The following is a 20,171-nucleotide window of genomic DNA, read 5'->3' on the forward strand; positions in this document are numbered from 1 at the left end:
AACATGGCTACTGTGTGGTTTATAATAGTAAAAAAAAACAAATCTAGAGGGAGGAGACAAAAGGAAGGGTTGACAACAACATAATATATTGCAGATTTAGCCAAATGCCTCTGTGAACAAAAATTTCTTAAGTAGCTTCTACATAATGTACAGCTTTATTCATACTATTAAATCCAAGAGACATTCAAGAGATCAAATAAAAGGTACAGTGGTCAAAACTGGAGCACCGTCTTTCTTTAAGTGTAAAAGGAGAGGTAAAACAAAAAAACAGACATGTTCCTGTTTGGTGATCCTGCTCGTTTCACAATAGCTGTTTTCAAGCCAGATCTCTGCATGCCTGTTCTTGAGGTTCATTAATAGTACTACCTCCTCACGGGGTCATTAACACACTTATGGACCATGAGGCATGCAGTCACTTGGAACTCTGGCTTGGCCGACTTTGCCAGGTCTTCTCTAGAGCATCACCAAATCCCTGATGCTGGAGGTGCCCTTCATGGGATAAGGATGCTATTGTTTCACAAGCACAGGTCTGAGCAAAAGAAAGTTGAGGTGAGCAGAGCATTGGCGCTTGACTGAGCATCAGTGGTTTAGTATAATGGTAATGGCAGAATGGGATTGCATAATGATTGGAGTCCCGTACTTCAAGGGTACTGACTTGTTTTTATTTATAATTCTGTTATTAAAGTCACACAAAAACGCAGGCTCAGGAAACATAGAACGATCTAGTAAACCAATGAAAGAAGTCATTTACAAGAAAACAATAGTGACTCAGTTTTCCCCCATTTATACCCAATACACCATCCCACCCCCTTCCCCACCAAAGAGATTAGCCAGCTATCAAAGAACACTGAGCAGCTAGCCCAGTCCAAGTCATCCACGTTGTTTTTTCATGGTGACCCTAAGACAGCTAAAGAACGAGTTTCCCACCCCTCTTCCAACCCACCCACCACAACACCCAAAGATTAATATGTTCTAGATTACAAATTCAGTAATGAACTACGGGAACGATGAGGTAAAGTGTCCCAAATCAATGACCATATTTGCTGAAATTGTCGCCAAGTCCTAGGCGAGCCCAGCTTGGCATCCAAGCACTCCATTTTTAGACCAAAGCCGGAGCTTTGGCAGACAAATCACCTGGGCTGGCACAGGCAAGAATCAGAACAGACTGGACTAAGATAAACTAACAGACTCAACAAGGCAGGGCAGAGGTAACTAAACACAATGAACAAAACAAGAACCGGATCCAGCTGAGGCAAGGAAAGAAGGCAAAGGGCCAGAACTGGAACCCAGACAGGACAAGGCAAGACTCGGACCTGGATTAAAACTGGGACTGGGACCCAGAACTGCAAGACAAGGCAAAACACTGAAGTAGATTAAAACTGGGTCCAGAAAAGGACAAGGCAAGGACTGGATCCGGACAGGACTAGACTGAAAGCGACAAGACAAAGCACAACTAGACAGGCAAGACAGGGTAGGAGCTAGGCAACAGAATAACAGAAGCAAGACAATACATAAGGCAGGAACAGGATTCTCAAACAGGATTGGCTGAAACAGGATTCTGGAACGGACCTGGCCCGGCTTGACTGGAACCGGACTATGGAACGGACCTGGCCCGGCTTGACTGGAACCGGACTCTGGAACGGACTTGGCTTGGCTTGACTGGAACAGACTTGGCTTGGCTTCGCTGGAACCAGATTCTGGAACAGACTTGGCTTGGCTGGAACGGGATTCTGGAATGGACTTAGCTTGGCTTGACTGGAACAGGAGTCTGAAAGGGACTTGGCTTGACAGAGAGCAGGGACAGAACTAGCTCAAACACATAGCAGGGGCAGAACCTGACTCAAATGCACAACATAAACCAAGTCCCGCGCAGCCCAGTGCTTTAAATATAATTTTGAAACATCTGGATCCAAATCTCTATTACCCCACAAGGGAAGCAGCAGCATAGTGGGCAAAAAAGAAAGCTTGAAATGCTTGCTCAGGTACTGACTTGTTTTTAATGGGGGGTATACATTTTAGAATGCGCCGGAAGGGTAGGAGAATCTTTGTGCACAAGACAGTGGGTTAAACTAAAATAAGCTCTGATAACCTATAGAATTGTTTTTTTTTCTGTTAGAGAAAATGTATAAAAGGAAAAGAAAACCAGTACGTAGTAGTACATTTAAAACAAATAGAAGGAAATATTTTTAATTCAATGCAGAGTTAAGCTCTGGAACTCATTGCTGCAGGATATGTAAAAGCAGGTAGCATAGATGGATTTTAAAAAGTTTTGGGCAAATTCCTGGAGGAAAAGTCCACAAACTGTTATTAAGGTAGACCCAGGGAAAGCTGCTTCTTATCCCTGGGGGTAGATAGCTTGGAATCTTGCTACTTTTTAGGATTCTGCCTGGTATTTGCGATCTTGCTTGGGCACTGTTAGAAGGATACTGGGCTAAAGGGACCTTTGGTTAGGGTTACCATATTTTGTCCCCCAAAAAGGAGGACACATGCCCTGCCCCCACCACACACCCACCCTGCCCCCTTTCACACCCCGCCCTGCCCCCTTTCACGCCCTCACTCCTCCCCCCTGTCACACACCCCGTCACCCCCTCCCTTTACCTTACTACTGCCTTGGTGGTCTAGTGACCTCTTTGGGGCAGGAAAGAGCCCCCTCTTTCCTGCCCGGAGCGCTGCCCTGCATGCATCCTTCCTGTTCTCGGTGAGGTCACGTCAACTGTCGGCGACCATTTTGAATCGGCGCTGAGATCACCAACAGAAATCCGGACAAACGGACAGGTTGGCAAAACCCGCCCAGTTGCCCAGACATGTCCTCAAAAAGAGGACATGTCCGAGTAAATCCAGACATATGGTAACCCTACCTTTGGTCTGACCCAGTATGGTAACTCTTAAGTTTTTATGTAGTATGTTTTTTCCAAGGAGGTGCCTGAAAAGGAAGGGGCAAAAGATTAGAATTCAGAAGGTACTGGGGATCACAGAAAGAAGAAAACAGGAAAGAATATCTGGAAAAAACTGAGGGTCTCTTTTACAAAGCTGTGCTACCGATTCCCATGCGGCAAATGAGAGGAAGGGGGATTGTATCTGTAGTGGCTTTATTTTATTACCTAGTCCTGTCAGTGGCAGATTTGCTACAGTTTTACAGAGAATTCTGCAAGTTTATGCAGGCAAGTAATTGCCAAAACATGGTCCATGTAGGGTCCTTCTAATAAAGATTTGGGTCTTTTTCCCATTGTCCTGTTCCTGAAGGTCTTTTTGTGCTTTTTGTTCTGCTTTGTCTGATTGGTGTACTGTGGACTCTCTCTTTTGCTATTGTTAGGGTTACCATATGTCCGGATTTACCCGGACATGTCCTCTTTTTGAGGACATGTCCGGGCAACCGGGCGGGTTTTGCCAATCTGCCCGTTTGTCCAGATTTCTGGACAAACGGGCAGGCTGGTGGGCGGGCCGTCCTATAGGACGGCCCGCCCGCCAGCCAGCCTGCCCGTTTGTCCAGAAATCCGGACAAACAGGCAGATTGCTAGCCTCTCCTCCCCTTACTTACTACTGCCCTGGTGGTCTAGTGACCTCTTCCACCTTCGGGGCAGGAAAGAGCCCCCTCTTTCCTGCCCGGAGCGCTGCCCTGCATGCATCCTTCCTGTTGCTGATGTTGGCAGCGATTCAAAATGGCCACCGAGAGTTGAAGTGACCCCGCGAGACTTCAACTCTCGGCGGCCATTTTGAATCGGCGCAGAGATCAACAACAGGAAGGATGCATGCATGCAGGGCAGCGCTCCGGGCAGGAAAGAGGGGGCTCTTTCCTGCCCCGAAGAGGTCACTAGACCACCAGGGCAGTAGTAAGGTAAGGGGAGGGGGATGACGAGGAGGGGGAGTGACAAGGGGGAGGGAAAAATGTGACTGGGGGTGGAATGAGGGCGTGAAAGGGGGCAGAGCGAGGGCGTGAAAGGGGCGGGTGAGGTGTGAAAGGGGGTGGGGCGGGGTGTGAAAGGGGGCAGGCATGTGTCCTCCTTTTGGGGGGGTCAAAACATGGTAACCCTAGCTATTGTATAATCTGAAGGCCCACCCTCAACCCTCGCTCACATTATCACAGCCACCATTGGTTCTTTGTAGAAATTAAATTTTAGAGCAGCATGACGCATAATGCCAGAGAACATCTGTCAATAAATATTTTTGGCTTTGGCATGATATAAGTCTTGAAGGTTTTGAGACTCCTAATGCATCATGTCTGGAAAACTTTCTTGTATTCATGCAAATTTTGATTAAAAAATTGACAGTTGTGGACCTTGCCAGCAAGTTGAATACAGCATTGAAAAGTGAGATGGTCTTCCAAGACTATTAATTCTACCCAAATAATGGCAGCTAAAACAGCAAAAAGATGCTTTTCTCTTAAGTGGTATTGAATCCATTTTGGCAGAGCTGAGAATATTGGTTCAGCTCTACACTGAGATCCTACAGGGAAAGTAATTACAGAAAATTAATTTTGATATCTATCTTTATGTGATTTGCCACATGAGTGAGTTAGTCGTTGTGGGATATCTTCGGCAGCTAACTTTAACAGATCTCAGGTTTTGAATTTCCCTCTATAGCGACCAGTTAAATCGAAGGAATCAGGGATGTCTCAAAGACATGGTTAAACTTTAACTGGCCATATTTAGCACTATCCAGCTAGGACTGAATTCTATGAATAGTGCCCCAAATTTGGGCAAGCAGAAAAAAAGTAGAGGTTGACTGAAGGACAATCAAACAGGAGATGGTGCTTAAAAGGCCCTTTATTTGCTGCTTGAAAAGGAGGAATCAACGCGGTTCGTGTTTCGGCATCACAAAACACCTATCTCAGGGGGGGTCACAAACATTCAAAAGCGACGATGTGTGAAGCTTCATTTATCCATCATTTAAATTTTTTAGTTAGTTTTGTTTTGTTAAATTAGCTTTTTGTTAAATTTTCTTTCTTTCTTTATTTGTTACATTTGTATCCCACATTTTCCCAACTATTTGCAGGCTCAATGTGGCTTACATAGTACCGTAATGGCGATCGCCAATTCCGGTATGAACAAATGCAAAGTGATGTTGTGGTAGAATAAAGATCATGTGTGACAGATACATCCATCTGCACAGGGCCGTGCCTAGGGTCTCCGGCGCCCCCCTGCAGTTGGCCCCGCCCCCCCTGAAAACGATCGCTACACTACCCGGCCTCTTCTCCCCAGATCCTTTTCCTTTTTTTTTTGTTTAAATTTACCTCTGTCCGGCGGCAGCGTAGCGTTAGTGAGAAGGAGGCGGCGCTCTCCCGCCCCGACGTGTCAGTCTTCCCTTCGCTCAGTGTCCGCCTTCTTCTGATGTCATTTCTGATGTCAGAAGAAGGCGGAACTGAGCGAAGGGAAGACTGACACGTCGGGGCGGGGGAGCGCCGCCTCCTCACTAACGCTACGCTGCCACCGGACAGAGGTAAATTTAAACAAAAAAAAAAGGAAAAGGATCTGGGGAGAAGAGGGCGAGGTAAGCATGGTGCGGCGGGGCGCCCCCCAGAGGATGGCGCCCTCCTGCCATGCTTACCTCGCTTACCGTGTTGGCACGGCCCTGCATTTGCAAGGAATCCAGAAGCTCCGTTTTGAGTTCTTCCACCTTCTCACCTCTTAAGCTTGGCCTGTTTTACATCATATTTCACCATCTCTGCTGTTTCCATATCTGACCAGTCACCTCTTCCCATTGCTATTTCAGCATCTCTCTTGTGATGCTCGTTTCCAGATCTTTAAAACAGTCCAAAAATATTCAAAATGTTTTTAGTGTGACTAGCATCACTTAACTTGCAGCTGTTTCCAACAGGGGCGTAGCCAAACACCCAGTTTTGGGTGGGCCTGGGCCCAAGATGGGTGGGCAGAAGCACTCCGCCTTGTCCCACAAGTTATTTGGTCTCTCCCTCTCTTGCATGCCATACAGTCTCTCAAACATCCCCCCTCCACCACATACCTTTTAAATAGCGGATTTTCACTGGCAGTGAGCAGCAACTAATACACACTGCTCATGCTGGCCCCACAGCCTTCCCTCGATTGCAACTTCCTGTTTCCGTATAGGCAGGAATACATCAGAGGGAAGGCTATGGGGTTGGTGCAAGCAGTATGTAGCAGTCGCTGCAGGCAAAGATCTGCTATTTACAAGGTATGCAGGAGGGACAGTTGTTTGGAGGTTTTGGCTGGTGGGGCTTGGTGATCCCTGCCAGTCACATCATAGGTGTGCTGCTACTGGGTGGGCCTGAGTCCAGAGTGGGTGGGCCTGGGCCCACCCGGGCCCACCCTTGGCTACGCCATTGGTTTCCAACACCGTGAGAACCTCCAGTTAGGCATGTAAATGATAGTATTCTAAAACCTGCACACCTGACATACCCATGGCCCTCCCATGTCCACAGTCCCCTTGAAGCTGCACACTCTGCAATTTGTGCATGCGACTTATAAAGTACTGACTAAGGATGGTTTGCAGGTGTAACTGCTAATTGGTTCAAATTAGTGCCAGTTAAGGCCAATTCTAGCCACTAATTAGCTGTTAATGCCAAATAGCTGCCAATTATTGAATTAAGTTGTGCGTATAACTGACTTCTGTAAAGTGCGTGCTCAGCTTTGTGCGCTAAGCATAAAGTTTGGGGCCTAACTTTATAGAATTGGGAGTTTTGTGGATGTTCTGAAAACCAGGCCCCTTTAAGGGCCAAGAAGATGGGATTGAAGATCCAATGAATAAGTTGATAATCAGTTTATCTATCACCTTAGTGACCAGTTTCAAAGGGTTTAGGTGCCTAACTTAGGGAGTCAAGTTCCCAAATCAATGTCTTTGAAAGTTTGTAAATCAGCGTCTTTGATAGTCTGTCCAGTCTGGTAGTGTTTTCTCTATCCCAGGGCCGCCGAGAGGGGGGGAGGGCTGGGGGGGGGCAAAATTCCCCAGGCCCACCAGGGTCAGGCTGCTGGAGCTGCAGTCCCCGGTCTCACCTGCCTGCCTCCTCAACTCCGGGCCCCCTGCATTCGAGGCAGCAGTCACAGATCACCTCCCTTTGGGCCTTCCCTCCCAGTGTCCCGCCCTCGCGGAAACCGTAAGTTACATCAGACGAGGGCGGGACACAGGGAGGGAAGGCCAGAAGAGAGGTGATCTGCGACTGCCGCTTTGAATGCAGGGGCCCGGAGCCGTGGAGCCAGGTAGGTGAGACCGTGGACTGCAGCGGCGGGGGAGCAACGGGGGGCGGCAGCGGTGGGGGAGCGACAGGGGGCAGCAGCAGCACGGGGAGTGACGGGGAGCGGCAGTGGCAGGGGGGCAGAGGCGGGGCGGCGTTGCCCCGGGCCCGGCCTAGTCTCTCGGCGGCCCTGCTTTAGCCAGTGGTTCCCAAACCTGCCAACATTTACGCACACAGGGGTCGATATTCAACACAATTTAACCGATCATTTTCAGGGGTACCTAACTGGTTAGCATTGCTGAAAATAACTGGTTAGCAGAGAACTGAAAAACGGCTATTTTGGGAGTGTTCCAAGTGCAGAGTCGGCACTTGGTGGTTACGGTCCGGTGTTTAGCACCTAACCGGCCAGGTTAACTGCATAAATAGGACCACATAAAAGTCAGTTCTATCTTTATGTGATAACCCATAGCTGGTTAACTGCTGATTATTGCACTTACCCGGCTATGGGTTTGCCGGCTCCGTAAGCTCAGAAATTCAATGCCAGTGCCCAGCATTGTATATCCAGGAATAACGCTATCAGTGGTCAGCAAAACCCCACAGTTTACAGAACACTGTAAGTTACGGATGAAATAGTCACATTTGGGCACTAACATTTACATGAGCCATAGAGCTGTTATGAATATGCACGTCGACATTTAGGTGAACTAATGCTAGGGTCACGCTAGTACTGTATAACGTCACTTACATGCATAAATGTCCTTATAGGATAGGCTCACTACCCCCTGGAGGTAATTCTCTATAGATCACCTAAAGTTAAGCGCCAAGATGATGCGTGTAAGCGCATATTCTATAATGGCAATTGAGCGCACAGTCGCCATTATAGAATACTAGCATAAGTCTGCATTTATGCATCTAACTTTAGGCGCGAGCACTTATGCTGACTGAATGGCCAGTGTAAATATTCGCGTCTAACCATCGGCAGGTGCATAAATGCTAATATTCTATAAGTTGCACGTGTAAGTGCTAGGCACATCCTAACCTGCCCATGCCGCCGCTAGGTCCATGCCCCCCTTGTGGTTATGTGCATAACTGCTAATTAGTTGCCCAATTAGCACCAATTAAGACATAGTCAATTTGTGGTTAATGCTAATTGGCAGCTAATTATTACATTAAGTTATGTGTGCAGCTGACACTCGTGGAAGATGGTGGAGATGAAAACGAGAACAGAATTCAAAAATGCATGGAATAAACATAAAGAAATCCTGCATAGAAGGCATGAAACCAAAGAAGCTTAGCGGTGATTATATGGCAACACCAGTAATTGGGAACCAAAGCCAGGGCTGAGCAGACTTCTATAGTCTGTGCACTGATCGTGGCTGGACAGATTCAGCTTCAGTAGCTGGAGAACAAGGCCAATGCCAGGCAGACTTGGGTGGTCTGTGCCCCGAAAATGGCAAGGACAAATCAAATCAAGTATACATATACATATTGTACACATATAAGTATACATATAGGCGGGGCTAGTGGTTGGGAGGTGGGGCTAGTGCTGGGCAGACTTCGACGGTCTGGGCCCTGAAAATGGCAGATACAAATCAAGGTCAGGTATATATATAAAGTAGCACATATGAGTTTATCTTGTAGGGCAGACTGGATGGACCGTACAGGTCTTTCTTTGCCGTCATCTACTATATGTTCTATATAGGATCACTCCAAAACCTAAGAAAGTTTGAATACGTAGTTTGTGGGTGTCTCTCAAATAAAGAATATTTAAACAAAACGGAACCTCAAATCTCCCGGTAGGGGAAAATACAAATGTATCAAAAAACCTCTATCAAATTAGGAGTCCGTTTATATCATTGGTTCCAGCAAGGAAAGACAAGGGGGAAAACCAATCAATCGCAAAAACTCACTATCCTGCTTATAATCGAACGAGAAAAACGCCCAAGTTCCGACCTAAATCGGTAGATGGACGTTTATCTCACAAAAACGAGTAACACGGTATAATCGAAAGCCGAACTTGGACGTTTTCAACTGCATTTCATCGCGGAAGCGTACAAAGTTGAGGGGGCGTGTTGGAGGCGTGGTGAAGACGGGACTGGGGCATGGTTATCACCCAAACAGAGATGGGCGCCTTTCGCCGATAATGGAAAAAAAGTATGCGTTTGTAGCTAGAATTTAGGGCACTTTTCCTGGACCCTGTTTTTTTCACGAATAAGGCCCCAAAAAGTGCCCTAAATGACCAGATTACCACCAGAGGGAATCGGGGATGACCTCCCCTGACTCCCCCAGTGGTCACTAACCCCCTCCCACCACAAAAAATGATGTTTCACAACTTTTTATTTTCACCCTCAAATGTCATACCCACCTCCCTGGCAGCAGTATGCAGGTCCCTGGAGCAGTTGTTAGGGGGTGCAGTGGACTTCAGGCAGGTGGACCCAGGCCCATCCCCCCTACCTGTTACAATTGTGCTGGTTAATGCTTAGTCGTCCAACCCCCCCCCCCCCCCAAACCCACTGTACCCACATGTAGGTGCCCCCTTCACCCGTTAGGGCTATAGTAATGGTGTAGACTTGTGGGCGGTGGGTTTTGAGGGGGATTTGGGGGGGCTCAACACACAATGGAAGGGTGCTATGCACCCGGGAGCTCTTTTACCTCTTTTTTTGTTTTTGTAAAAGTGCCCCCTAGGGTGCCCGGTTGGTGTCCTGGCATGTGAGGGTTGACCAGTGCACTACGAATCCTGGCCCCTCCCACGAACAAATGCCTTGGATTTATTCGTTTTTGAGCTGGATGCTTTCATATTCCATTACAAATATTCACAAATTGTCGAATAAAACATGGACGTCTATTTTTTTCGAAAATACGGTTCGGTCCGCCCCTTCACGGACCCGTTCTCGGAGATAAACATCCATGGAGATAGACGTTTTCGTTCGATTATGCCCCTCCACGAGTTAGAAAATCGAGTGATTTTTAAAAAAAACCCCGTTCTCCTTGCTAATTAACCCACTGAGGGACAACAAACAACAAACAACAAACTACATAAAACTGAATCTATCTCAAGTACTTAATAGAGACTGCACAAATCTGACCCTAAACTCTACACCACCCACCCGGTAACTTCAAGTTTCATCTAAATCCCATGTAACAATCAGTAGTACTTAACTGGAAGAACATGGGAGAGAATCCAAACCGGTACCGGTAGGGGAGAGGTGAGTCAGCAGTCTCCTAAATTGATAGAGGTTTTTTAATACATTTGTATTTTCCCCTATCGGGAGATTTGAGGTTCTGTTTTGTTTAAATATTCTTTATTTGAGAGCAGGCCTGTGCCGATGCGGTAAGCGGGGTAAGCACCGCAGGAGGGCGCCCACCTCTGGACAGCGCCGCCGCAGTGCTTACCCTCGCCCCGCGACGCCGAGGCCTTTAAATCTTTTACTTGCAGTCGCAGCAGCGTCTGTGAAAACGGAGCGCTGCCGACGTCTCCCTTCCCTTGCACTCGTTGGTTCCCTCAGTGTCCCGCCTTCTTCTGACGTCAGAAGAAGGCGGGACACTGAGGGAACCAAGAGCGTGAAGGGAAGGGAGACGTCGGCAGCGCTCCGTTTTCACAGACGCTGCTGCGACTGCAAGTAAAAGATTTAAAGGCCCCCAGGGCGCGCAGCGATCATCTTCACGGGGGTAAGGGGGGGAGGGAGAGGGGCGCGCACGCGCGCCAACTGTTCTTCTGCAGGGGGGGGGCGCCAACATTTCGTCTGCGGGGGGGGGGGGCGGCATAGACCCTTGACACGGGCCTGTTTGAGAGACACCCACAAACTACGTATTCAAACTTTCTTAGGTTTAGGAATTATTATTCAATCAAAGTTTGAACTTCCCTTTTGTATTATAGAGATCACATCATACCTTATACTATGAGTTTATCTTGTTGAGCAGAGTGGATGGTCTGTACAGGTCTTTATCTGCCATCATCTACTGTGTTACTATGTTACTATGTCACAGTTCTATAACTTGTTTACACACCCTTGTGTGCTAAGCATAAAACTGGGTGCAGTAGGGGACATTAGGGCAGCTAAACCACTTTGATTGTAACCACAGAAAGGCAGTGTACCAAGTTCTATCCCCTCAGTGTCGATGCCAGGTTATAGAATTGACTCCTTGACGACTAGTCTTCATCTAAAACTGAAATGCAAAACCCTGCTCCTTTGCTCTTTTTTTGAGAAAAGCAGAGAAATCTACTGATCATTCATTAGGTGATGGTGAGTTTTCTTAGGACCCAAAATAAACACGAAATGATTTTAATTATAGGAGGAGTGCCAGAATTATGTTCGAGTGCTGATCGTTTACGGAAAGAAGGTGTTCACTTGTGGTACCAATGCCTTTTCACCAGTGTGCACGAGCAGGCAGGTGGGTGTGCTATTTTGTTCTCCATTTCTGGATAGTAATTGGATACTGTCACTGAATATCATGTCTGCAAACCAGGGGCGTAGCCAGACACCCAATTTTGGGTGGGCCTGGGCCCAAGATGGGTGGGCAGAAGAACTCCACCTTGTCCCACAAGTGATTTGGTCTCTCCCCCTCTCGCCTGCATGCCATATGGTCTCTCAAACATCCCCCCTCCCTCACATACCCACTTAAATAGCAGATTTTCACCAGCAGCGAGAAGCAACTAATACACACTGCTCATGTTGGCCCCACAGCTTTCCCTCTGATGCAACTTCCTGTTTCTGCCTAGGCCAAAATACATCAGAGGGAAGGCTGTGGGGCCGGTGCGAGCAGTATATGTCAGTCGCTGCTTGCTGCAGACAAAGATCTCTGTCAGCCACATCATAGGTGTGCTGCTACTGGGTGGGCCTGAGCCCAGAGTGGGTGGGCCTGGGCCCACCCAGGCCCACCCTTGGCTACGCCACTGCTGCAAACTGGGCTATCCGGTTACTGCTGGCCCAATGTGGGGGCAGAACATAGGCGGAACCATAGGAGCCAACTTTTCAAAATTATTGGGGGTGCTAAACCCAATGAAAATAATCCCTCCCTGGGAACATACAAGGAACTTTCTTAATATTGGGGGTGCTCAAGCACCCACAGCACCCACAGAGTCGACTCCAATGGGCGGAACCAGAAGTTATTCAGGTGGGATAAAAATTTGCATAAAACCTGAGCTTGAAAGTCATGGTCAGCACCAGCGCTCAGAATTATCCAAGCAGGACCCTAGGCCTAAATTACCTGCATAGCTGTCTGAGCACCAGCTCTGAATATCTTCAGATAAATTCCAGTGGCCATCCAAGACCCGGATATTCAGTGCCGGCAGCCGGATATGGCTCAGCAATGAATATCTGGACCTGCATCGCGGCAGCCAGCAGTTAAAACAACTATAACTGCGGGCTGAATATTGCCTAAATAGAAACACAGAGCATGATAACAGAGAAATGCCGTATGGTCTGACCAGCTATACCAGTGCTTACTGGTATTTCTGCAGTTACGACTCCAGTTTGCTTGGCCACAAAAAAAGTGTGTGACCCCTGGGTGGAGTAGGACAGCGAAGTCCTATGGAATACTTGCCCAGGTCGTGACTTGAAGCGTGAGATTCATGACCCACAGTTTGGGAAGCTCTAGCTTAAACCACCTGCCCATATTAAGGGCAATTCTATGAACTGGGAAGTAACATTTAACATTCTATAAGTGGCACCTAAAAATTGGCACCAGATATTTTACGCACTGAACACTATTTTATACAGGGTATGCGTCCTTTATAGAATAGCGCTTAGGGCATAAATGCCGACACCTAAATTAGATGCGGTTCGGCTGAATTTTATATTCACGCATGTAAAATCTTGGAATGCCTCTGAAATGCCCGTAGGCACGCCCACCGAAATTACACACATTAGGATTTATTCGTGGATCCTTATAGAATATGATCTGTGCATAAATCCTAATTAAGGCCAATTAACGCCAATAATTAGTTGTTGAAAAGTGAGTTGAGAAGCTGTTGCTCAGCTTTCCTTTTTTGACATTCAGGAACTGCCAATCGCAGCCTTGGATGTGCAGTTATTAGCTAGGGGAAACCTTGCCTTAACCTCTTGTTTTTATAAAACCCCTGATGCAGTCTAATTGGCGAAACGTGGCCACGTCGGGTCTAGTTCAATAAAGACTTCCCTTGGATTCCAGGTCTGCTCTGCTTTCTGTTGTGTACTAATTGCTGTGGGCTTGAAGAAGCTCTTTTGGTGTAATGTCAAATTTGCCAGGGGAGCCAGTGAAGCCCAATATGACAGAGAAAGGCATGAATACTGCCCGACATCAGAGTGCATTTTGTCAGTTGCAAATGGAAAAAAAAAGACTGAGCAGAAGCTAGCGGAGTTCATTCCTATTTATTGATTTTTTGATTCGATAACATCCCTAACTGATTCACTCAAAGCCTGGTGCATTAAAAGCAGACTGACACAAACACATAGTACCTGAAACCATGACCAAGGTTGCCAGATTTAAATAATTTTCCCCTTCCAAAACCAGCTCCAAACTAGCCCAAAACCACACACCCCACCCCCGCCGTCATCAACCCCACCCCCACCGTCATCAACCCGCCCCCGACATCATTAACCCCGCCTCCCGCGGGTCGAAAAACCGCACTCGGACAAGAAAAAAAAAACGCCCGGCCAAAACGAAAGCTGACCAAAAAACCGCAAACAGCATGAAAAAGCTGCAGCGGGTTGCGGAAAGCCATCCAATTGGACGGAAAAACCGCCCTTCTGGCAACTTTGACCATGACCCCAGGAAATTGGAGCTCTTGAAGCTGTGCGAGAAGATGGAGGTGGGAGAGAAGGCAAGGGTTGACAGGGAAAGAAGAAAAGCAGGAAAGAAGGAAAGTGAGAGATGGTAAGTAAAAAAGGGGGGAGAAAGGAGATTAATGAAGGCGAAAACAGAATAAAAGAGAAACAGAGAAGAAAGAAAATATTAATCTCGGGCAGGTATGAGTAAACAGAGGCAAAGCACGGATTGAGGTAGAGCGAAAGAGAGAGAGACCGAGATCGAGACAGAGAAATATGAAAAATATGGACCAAGTAATTAATAATATCTAACCCCCTTGTCTGCACACCTAGGCGGCTGCCTGGTGTAAGCCCGGGAAGCAGGGTGGAAGGGGCACACATCAAATTTGTTGGTTTGGGACCAGGGGCAGGACCAGGATTTATCACAGGAGGCTGCAGCAAGCTGCATCAGACTTTCATTCAATAATCCACAGCACACAGTAGTTTCTGTCTGACCCAAAACTTTACTGTCCTTCAAACAGAGCCGTAGCGAGGGGAGCTGACACCCGGGGCGGGTCGCCGCTGCGCACCCCCCCCCCCCCCCCGGGGTGCAGCATGGTGCACCCTCGTCTCGCTGGAGCGCATACCCCCCTGGAGCGCATACCTCCCCCCCACCGGAGCGCATACCTGCGGCGAGGGACGGGCGGGAGGGCCGATCCGCCCCGACTGCACGTTGCTGGGTTGTGTCGGCTCCGCGCTGGTTCACTGCGCTCTCTGTCCCGGAACAGGAAGTAACCTGTTCCGGGGCAGAGAGGGCAGTGCACCAGCGCGGAGCCGACACCCCCCAGCGGCGTGCACCCGGGGCGGACCGCCCCCCCACCCCCCCTTCCTACGCCACTGCCTTCAAATGATTAAGGCACAGTACACTTTATCTTCACTGATCAAGTAGTAACTATTTACAGTTCTTTCCTCCTCTCTCCAGACATAGATGAAAATACAATTAATGGTTACTTTAATTCCCTTCGATGATTAAACCTATTCGCCAGGCTGGTGAGAGTCATTCATGCACACAGTTTAGATTATCTGCTGTTCATATTGACAGATTTTAAATATATATCAGGGCTTATTTATTATTCACTTACAGTTTCCTCAGCATCCAGATGTTGGCAAGTGACTCCAGTAGATAAGATGGTAATAAATAGTAGATTAATATACCTTCAGTCCTGTATAGATGGAAAGGAGCCCCTGGTGTAGCCCTCCTGCTCCTTTAAGGTTTAGTGTGGGTGGACAGGTTCCCCATTCCCATCCACTAAAACAAGGAAGCTACTGTTTTAGTTCTGTTTCTTGTCCCTGATCCTTCTGAAATCCTTGCTCCTCTAGCAAGTGTCTTTTAATGGCCAACCTGTGGAGGTATGAACCGGCTGATTCTTTCAGTTAGGCTGCTGCGTCCTGCCAGTGTTGCCAGATTGAAAAAAGTTTCCCCACCGAAAACCAGCCCAAAACCTGCACAAAGTTAAACCCCGCCCCCAACGCCATCAACCCCGCCCCTAACGTCTTTAACCCCGCTCCGGCGTACCCTCTGATGTCATTAACCCCGCCCCTGACATAGCCGCCGACGTCACTAACCCCGCCCCCGACGTCATTAACCCAGCCTCTGCGGGGCTTCTATTGGACCAAATTGGACCAATAGAAGCCCCAGAAAAGCGCCCAAAGCCGCCCAATTTCCTGCAGCCCACAGCCGGCAAAAATTGCCCGCAACCGGTCATGGAAAGCCGCCCAATTTGGGCGGCAAACCCGCAGATCTGGCAACTTTGCTTCCTGCAAATGTGAATGGATCTCCCTATAGTTGCAAGGTCAGAGGCAGAGGGGATAGCAGGCCGTGTGTGGGCTTAAATACTCAGAGGGAATGGTTCCACTGCTACCAGAACCTTCTCTCGCAGCACGGTAAGGCCCACCCAGGTTTCATAAAAGTTCCAGCACCTTCTAAACTGTAACTGGAGCTTTCTATAGACTAGATGGAGCCTTTCCAGACAGGTTCCAGATGTACAGAGTTGAGCAAGAGGCCGCAATTAGCATGAACCTGGGGAACATTGCTGGGAAAAAATGCAGGCACCTCTCTCCTATTGGCTAGCAGGCTTCTCCCTACTACAGCCAGAAGTGAGGGCACTGGCACTAACATGACCTTTAGGGAACAGCAGGGAGAAATTCAGGCAAATTTAACCTGCTGAATCTTTCACAATGTTACAAATATAATGTCAAATAAAATAGAACAAAATAAAATTAAAAATAGTTAACAGTGAAGTACAGAAGAAGGAAAAATTCAAAGAAAACCCAAAAGTTCTGTAAATGTGCATACCAGGGTTGCCAGGTGGAAAATTTTTTCCCCACCCAAACCAGCCCAAAACCCGCCCAAAGTCAAACCCCGCCCCTGACACCCCCACCCCCGCCTCATCACCCCCGTCCCCGCCATCATCACCCCCGCCCCCGCCGTCATCAACCCCGCCCCCGCCATCATCGGCCCTGCCCCCATCATCGGCCCCGCCTCCCCCGTCATCAGCCCCGCCCAGAATGTCACTAACCCTGCCCAAAACGTCACTAACCCCACCCAAAACGCCACTAGCCCCGCCCCCAGTGGCCGAAAAAACCACTTAAAAACCACCCAAAAAACCGCAACCTGCCGCGGGCAAAAGTTTCCTGCGGCGGGTCGCGGAAAACCGCCCAATTGGGCGGTAAAACCGCCCACCTGGCAACACTGGTGCATACTCGTGCCTGGGAGAGGCGCTAATATATACCCAGTTAGTTGTGCCCCTCCCCTTACTTTGATCCTATCTTCTCCCTGACCCCCCAGCCCTTTCCTCTTCCCTCCAGCCTGAGCGGTAAAAGAACAGTGACCCACTTCCTGACTTTTTATCCACTTCTAACCCTAGTGTACGTTTCACACATTTTTTTTTTTTTATATTTATTAAGTTTAATCAAATTTTTTTACACGTAAAACATGTAAATAGTAATACATTGTATACCTTGATCAATAATCCAAACAATTATATTATTAATAGTTTGCAAGATTCACCAAGTAAGAACAGCTTATACAATTAATTAGACCACAACTCTAACTTCCAAGGGAGGCGTGATTTAGATTATAGGAGATCTCAAACAAGAAAAAGAAAATAATCGTTTATGGCCTGGCCTACGTTTCACACATTTTTGTACCGTTCTCTCCCCCACCCTACCCCCTTCACCCACCACTAGTTATGTCTCTGAGGACCAGACACGAGTGGATCCTGAGAAAGATGGAAAAATATATTTGTAAAAGAAGGTGTGAGATAATACTAGATGGACGATATGATGGGGAATGTTAGGCCAACCTGTAAAGTTTTAAAGATTAGTTTTATCAAAAAATGATTTCTGACACAATAGCGAGTAATTGAGGGACAGGGACACTTAGGGGGGGGGGGCAGTAACACCCCAAATCTTCTCCCTACAGAGTGGAGAAGTGGCCTAGTGGTTGGTGCAGCAGACTTTGATCTTGGGGAACTGGGTTTGGTTCCCACTGCGGCTCCTTGCGACTCAGGACAAGTCACTTAACCCTCCATTATCCCAGGTACAAATAAGTACTTATATGTACTTTGTAAACCACTTTGAATGTAGTTGCATAAACCACAGAAAGGCAGTATATCAAGTCCCCTTTCCCTATCTAAATCTGAGATTTAGAACCTCATGTAGGTTGAAGTCTTCACCTATACCTTGTATATCTTTGTAGCATAGGATAATTCTACCACACCTCATCTGTTAGTTTCACTGAACGTGCCTTAAAAAACCCACACTATCATGCCACCTTTACCGTAACACTTTAGCAGGCTTTCAGGATAGAATCCAGTTTAGTCAATTCAAAGAGGAAAAGAATATGCGACTTTGCAGGTGTTTTACTAATAGGCTAATAGCAGCAGAACTGATTAAAGCCGTGGACATGTACAAAATGCCCTTTCACCATTGTTTGAAACTGCTTTCTTTGTTTTAATGTAGGTAGGAAATCTAAGCCGAACGATCGACAAAATAAACGGAGTGGCTCGGTGTCCGTATGACCCTCGACACAACTCCACAGCTGTGATTACATCACGAGGAGAGCTCTATGCAGCGACTGTCATTGATTTTTCTGGACGGGATCCCGCCATTTATCGCAGCCTCGGAAACGTCCCCCCACTTAGAACTGCACAGTACAACTCCAAGTGGCTTAATGGTAAAATCACGCTAGTCATTGTACACTGTACGGGCAGTGAGATGGACAGAGCGAATTGTTCAGAAGACTTGCTTGCTTTCTTTCATTGGTGATCAGAAATTGGAAGACATGAGGATGGCTGGCCAGTTCAGCTGACGCATAAAGGACAGAGAAAGACAGACATTATAGAGGTCATTTTGGGTAACGAGAGGAGAGGACTGAGAGAGCTCAGCAATGAAGAAAGGGTGAAATGATGCACTTGGTAGAACTCTTATAACACTGGCTTACTTCCTGTCTTCTCGCAGGCACATGATCAAAAGCAAACGCCGGCGCTAGAGGCTGTTAGCGCCATACTAGCGCCGGCGTTTGCTACCGCCCCATGATCAGAGCCCTCGAGCGCGTGAAACAACGCGCTTGAGGGCTCTTAGCGCAAGTAGCATGCAAATGCATGCTAAACAGGGCTCTTAGTGCAAGTAGCCTGCAAATGCATGCTAATCAGCGCTTAACGCATTCATGCCCAATGATCAGCATCCAGCGTGCCAAAGATTGGGTCGCTGGCCGCGACAAACCCTACGCCAGCTCCGAACTGGCGTTAGGGTTTGCAGATCATTGGGGAGGAATGGTGAGCCCTGTCCAGCATGCATTTGCATGCTGGCAGGCCCCCATTCCCCCCTACAGCAAACCTGTCAGCGAGGGCAGTTGAGGACGTCCAAAATTTGGATGTTTCTGCAATGGGCAATTAAGGACGTCCAAAATTGGATGTTTCTTTGAGAAAGACGTCTTTCTCATAGAAACATCCAATTTTGGACGTCCTTAACTGCCCATTGCAGAAACGTCCAAATTTTGGACGTCCTCAACTGCCCCGTCGCTATACCTCCGACACCCCCTTGAAATTTGGCCGTCCCTGCAACAGGGCAGTTGAGGATGTCCATCTTACGATTTAAAGATGGGCGTCCTTCTCTTTTCATTGGTCTCCAGCCCATACCGGTCAAACAACTGCGGGAGGATTGTGCTGAGCACATGCTCAGGCACAATTCTCCCGCACTTCTACCCCATGATCAGAGATAATTGCGCTGCTTAAATTTGCATGCATTATCTCTGATCATAGGTCTAATAGCGCCCTGCGCTGTTCCAGCGCTATTTTAGAGCGCTGTTTGGAACAGCGCGGGGCTTTTGATCATCTGCCTGTCAGTAACTGTCACGGTTGTGCCCAGGTTTCAGGCTCTCCATCATCTCGCCCCCTGGTGGCCAGACCTGGTGGCTGCATTGGATTGTCTGTGTGCTGTTTCCCGTTCCAGACTTCAGCCCAGTCCAGTCTGGATCTTCCGGCCTGTCAGACTTGCTTGTCTTGTTTGAGCCTGCACAGCACCCGTAGCTTCCTTGTGATTGCTGCAGCTAAATCTCAGCTGCTGCTGGGCTTATTAGCCATTTGGAAACTCTCTGCTTTGCCTTTGCATCGCCTAAAGCCCTGGTATGTGGGTGTGCGCTGTGCACTTCTGCCTAGTCCAGTTCTAGTCTGAGTTTCTTGTCTGTTTCTAGTTTGTTTGTGTGTTGTTAGCTTTGATTTTATTGCTTAGGTCCTAGTCTTGTTTCTGGTCTGCCTTTCCTTGTCTTGTGTTTGTGTTTCTTGCTTAGTGGCTGCTTGCAGCTTTCAGTCCTGACTCTCTCCTGTCTGTGGTTCTCTTAGTGGCTGCCTGGCAGCTTTTAGTCCCTACTCTGTTGTGTGTTGCCTGTTGGGATCCAGCTCCTGCCCTGTCCTGCAAGTCCTGCCGGCCACCTGCACCCAGGGGCTCTACTCCTGGGGAAGGGTGGCTAAGTGCAGGTGAAGTCTAGCCGTCCCTGTCAGAGTTCTGTCTTAGTCCTGTGTGGGGTGGTTTTGCCTTCTGCTGCCGCTCCTAGGCAGTGGTCCAAGGGCTCACAAACCTAGTTCCAGTTTTGAAAACGTGACAGTAACTAAGATGTTGGCTGCAACTGGCTGTATCCCTGATTTTATGGTGGATAAGTATGTGGATAGCTGTTAGGGTGGCCAGCTCTGCTCCCTATAGCCCACAATGTTTTTGCAAGGCATGCCTACATGATGAAAATG

The 20,171-nt window shown here is 47.9% G+C and overlaps 1 protein-coding gene across 1 annotated transcript in view; it reads left to right on the forward strand.

Moving 5' to 3' along the window:
- SEMA5B (semaphorin 5B) overlaps nt 1-20,171 on the forward strand; it is a gene marked incomplete in the record, with an annotated part of 415,784 nt that overhangs the window by 140,445 nt on the left and 255,168 nt on the right. The window contains 2 exon segments of the mRNA XM_030209426.1: nt 11,438-11,536; nt 17,893-18,106. Coding sequence (XP_030065286.1) covers nt 11,438-11,536; nt 17,893-18,106 — 313 coding nt within the window.

The sequence above is a fragment of the Microcaecilia unicolor genome, chromosome 7 (assembly GCF_901765095.1).
Source record: "Microcaecilia unicolor chromosome 7, aMicUni1.1, whole genome shotgun sequence".
Classification (NCBI taxonomy): domain Eukaryota; kingdom Metazoa; phylum Chordata; class Amphibia; order Gymnophiona; family Siphonopidae; genus Microcaecilia; species Microcaecilia unicolor.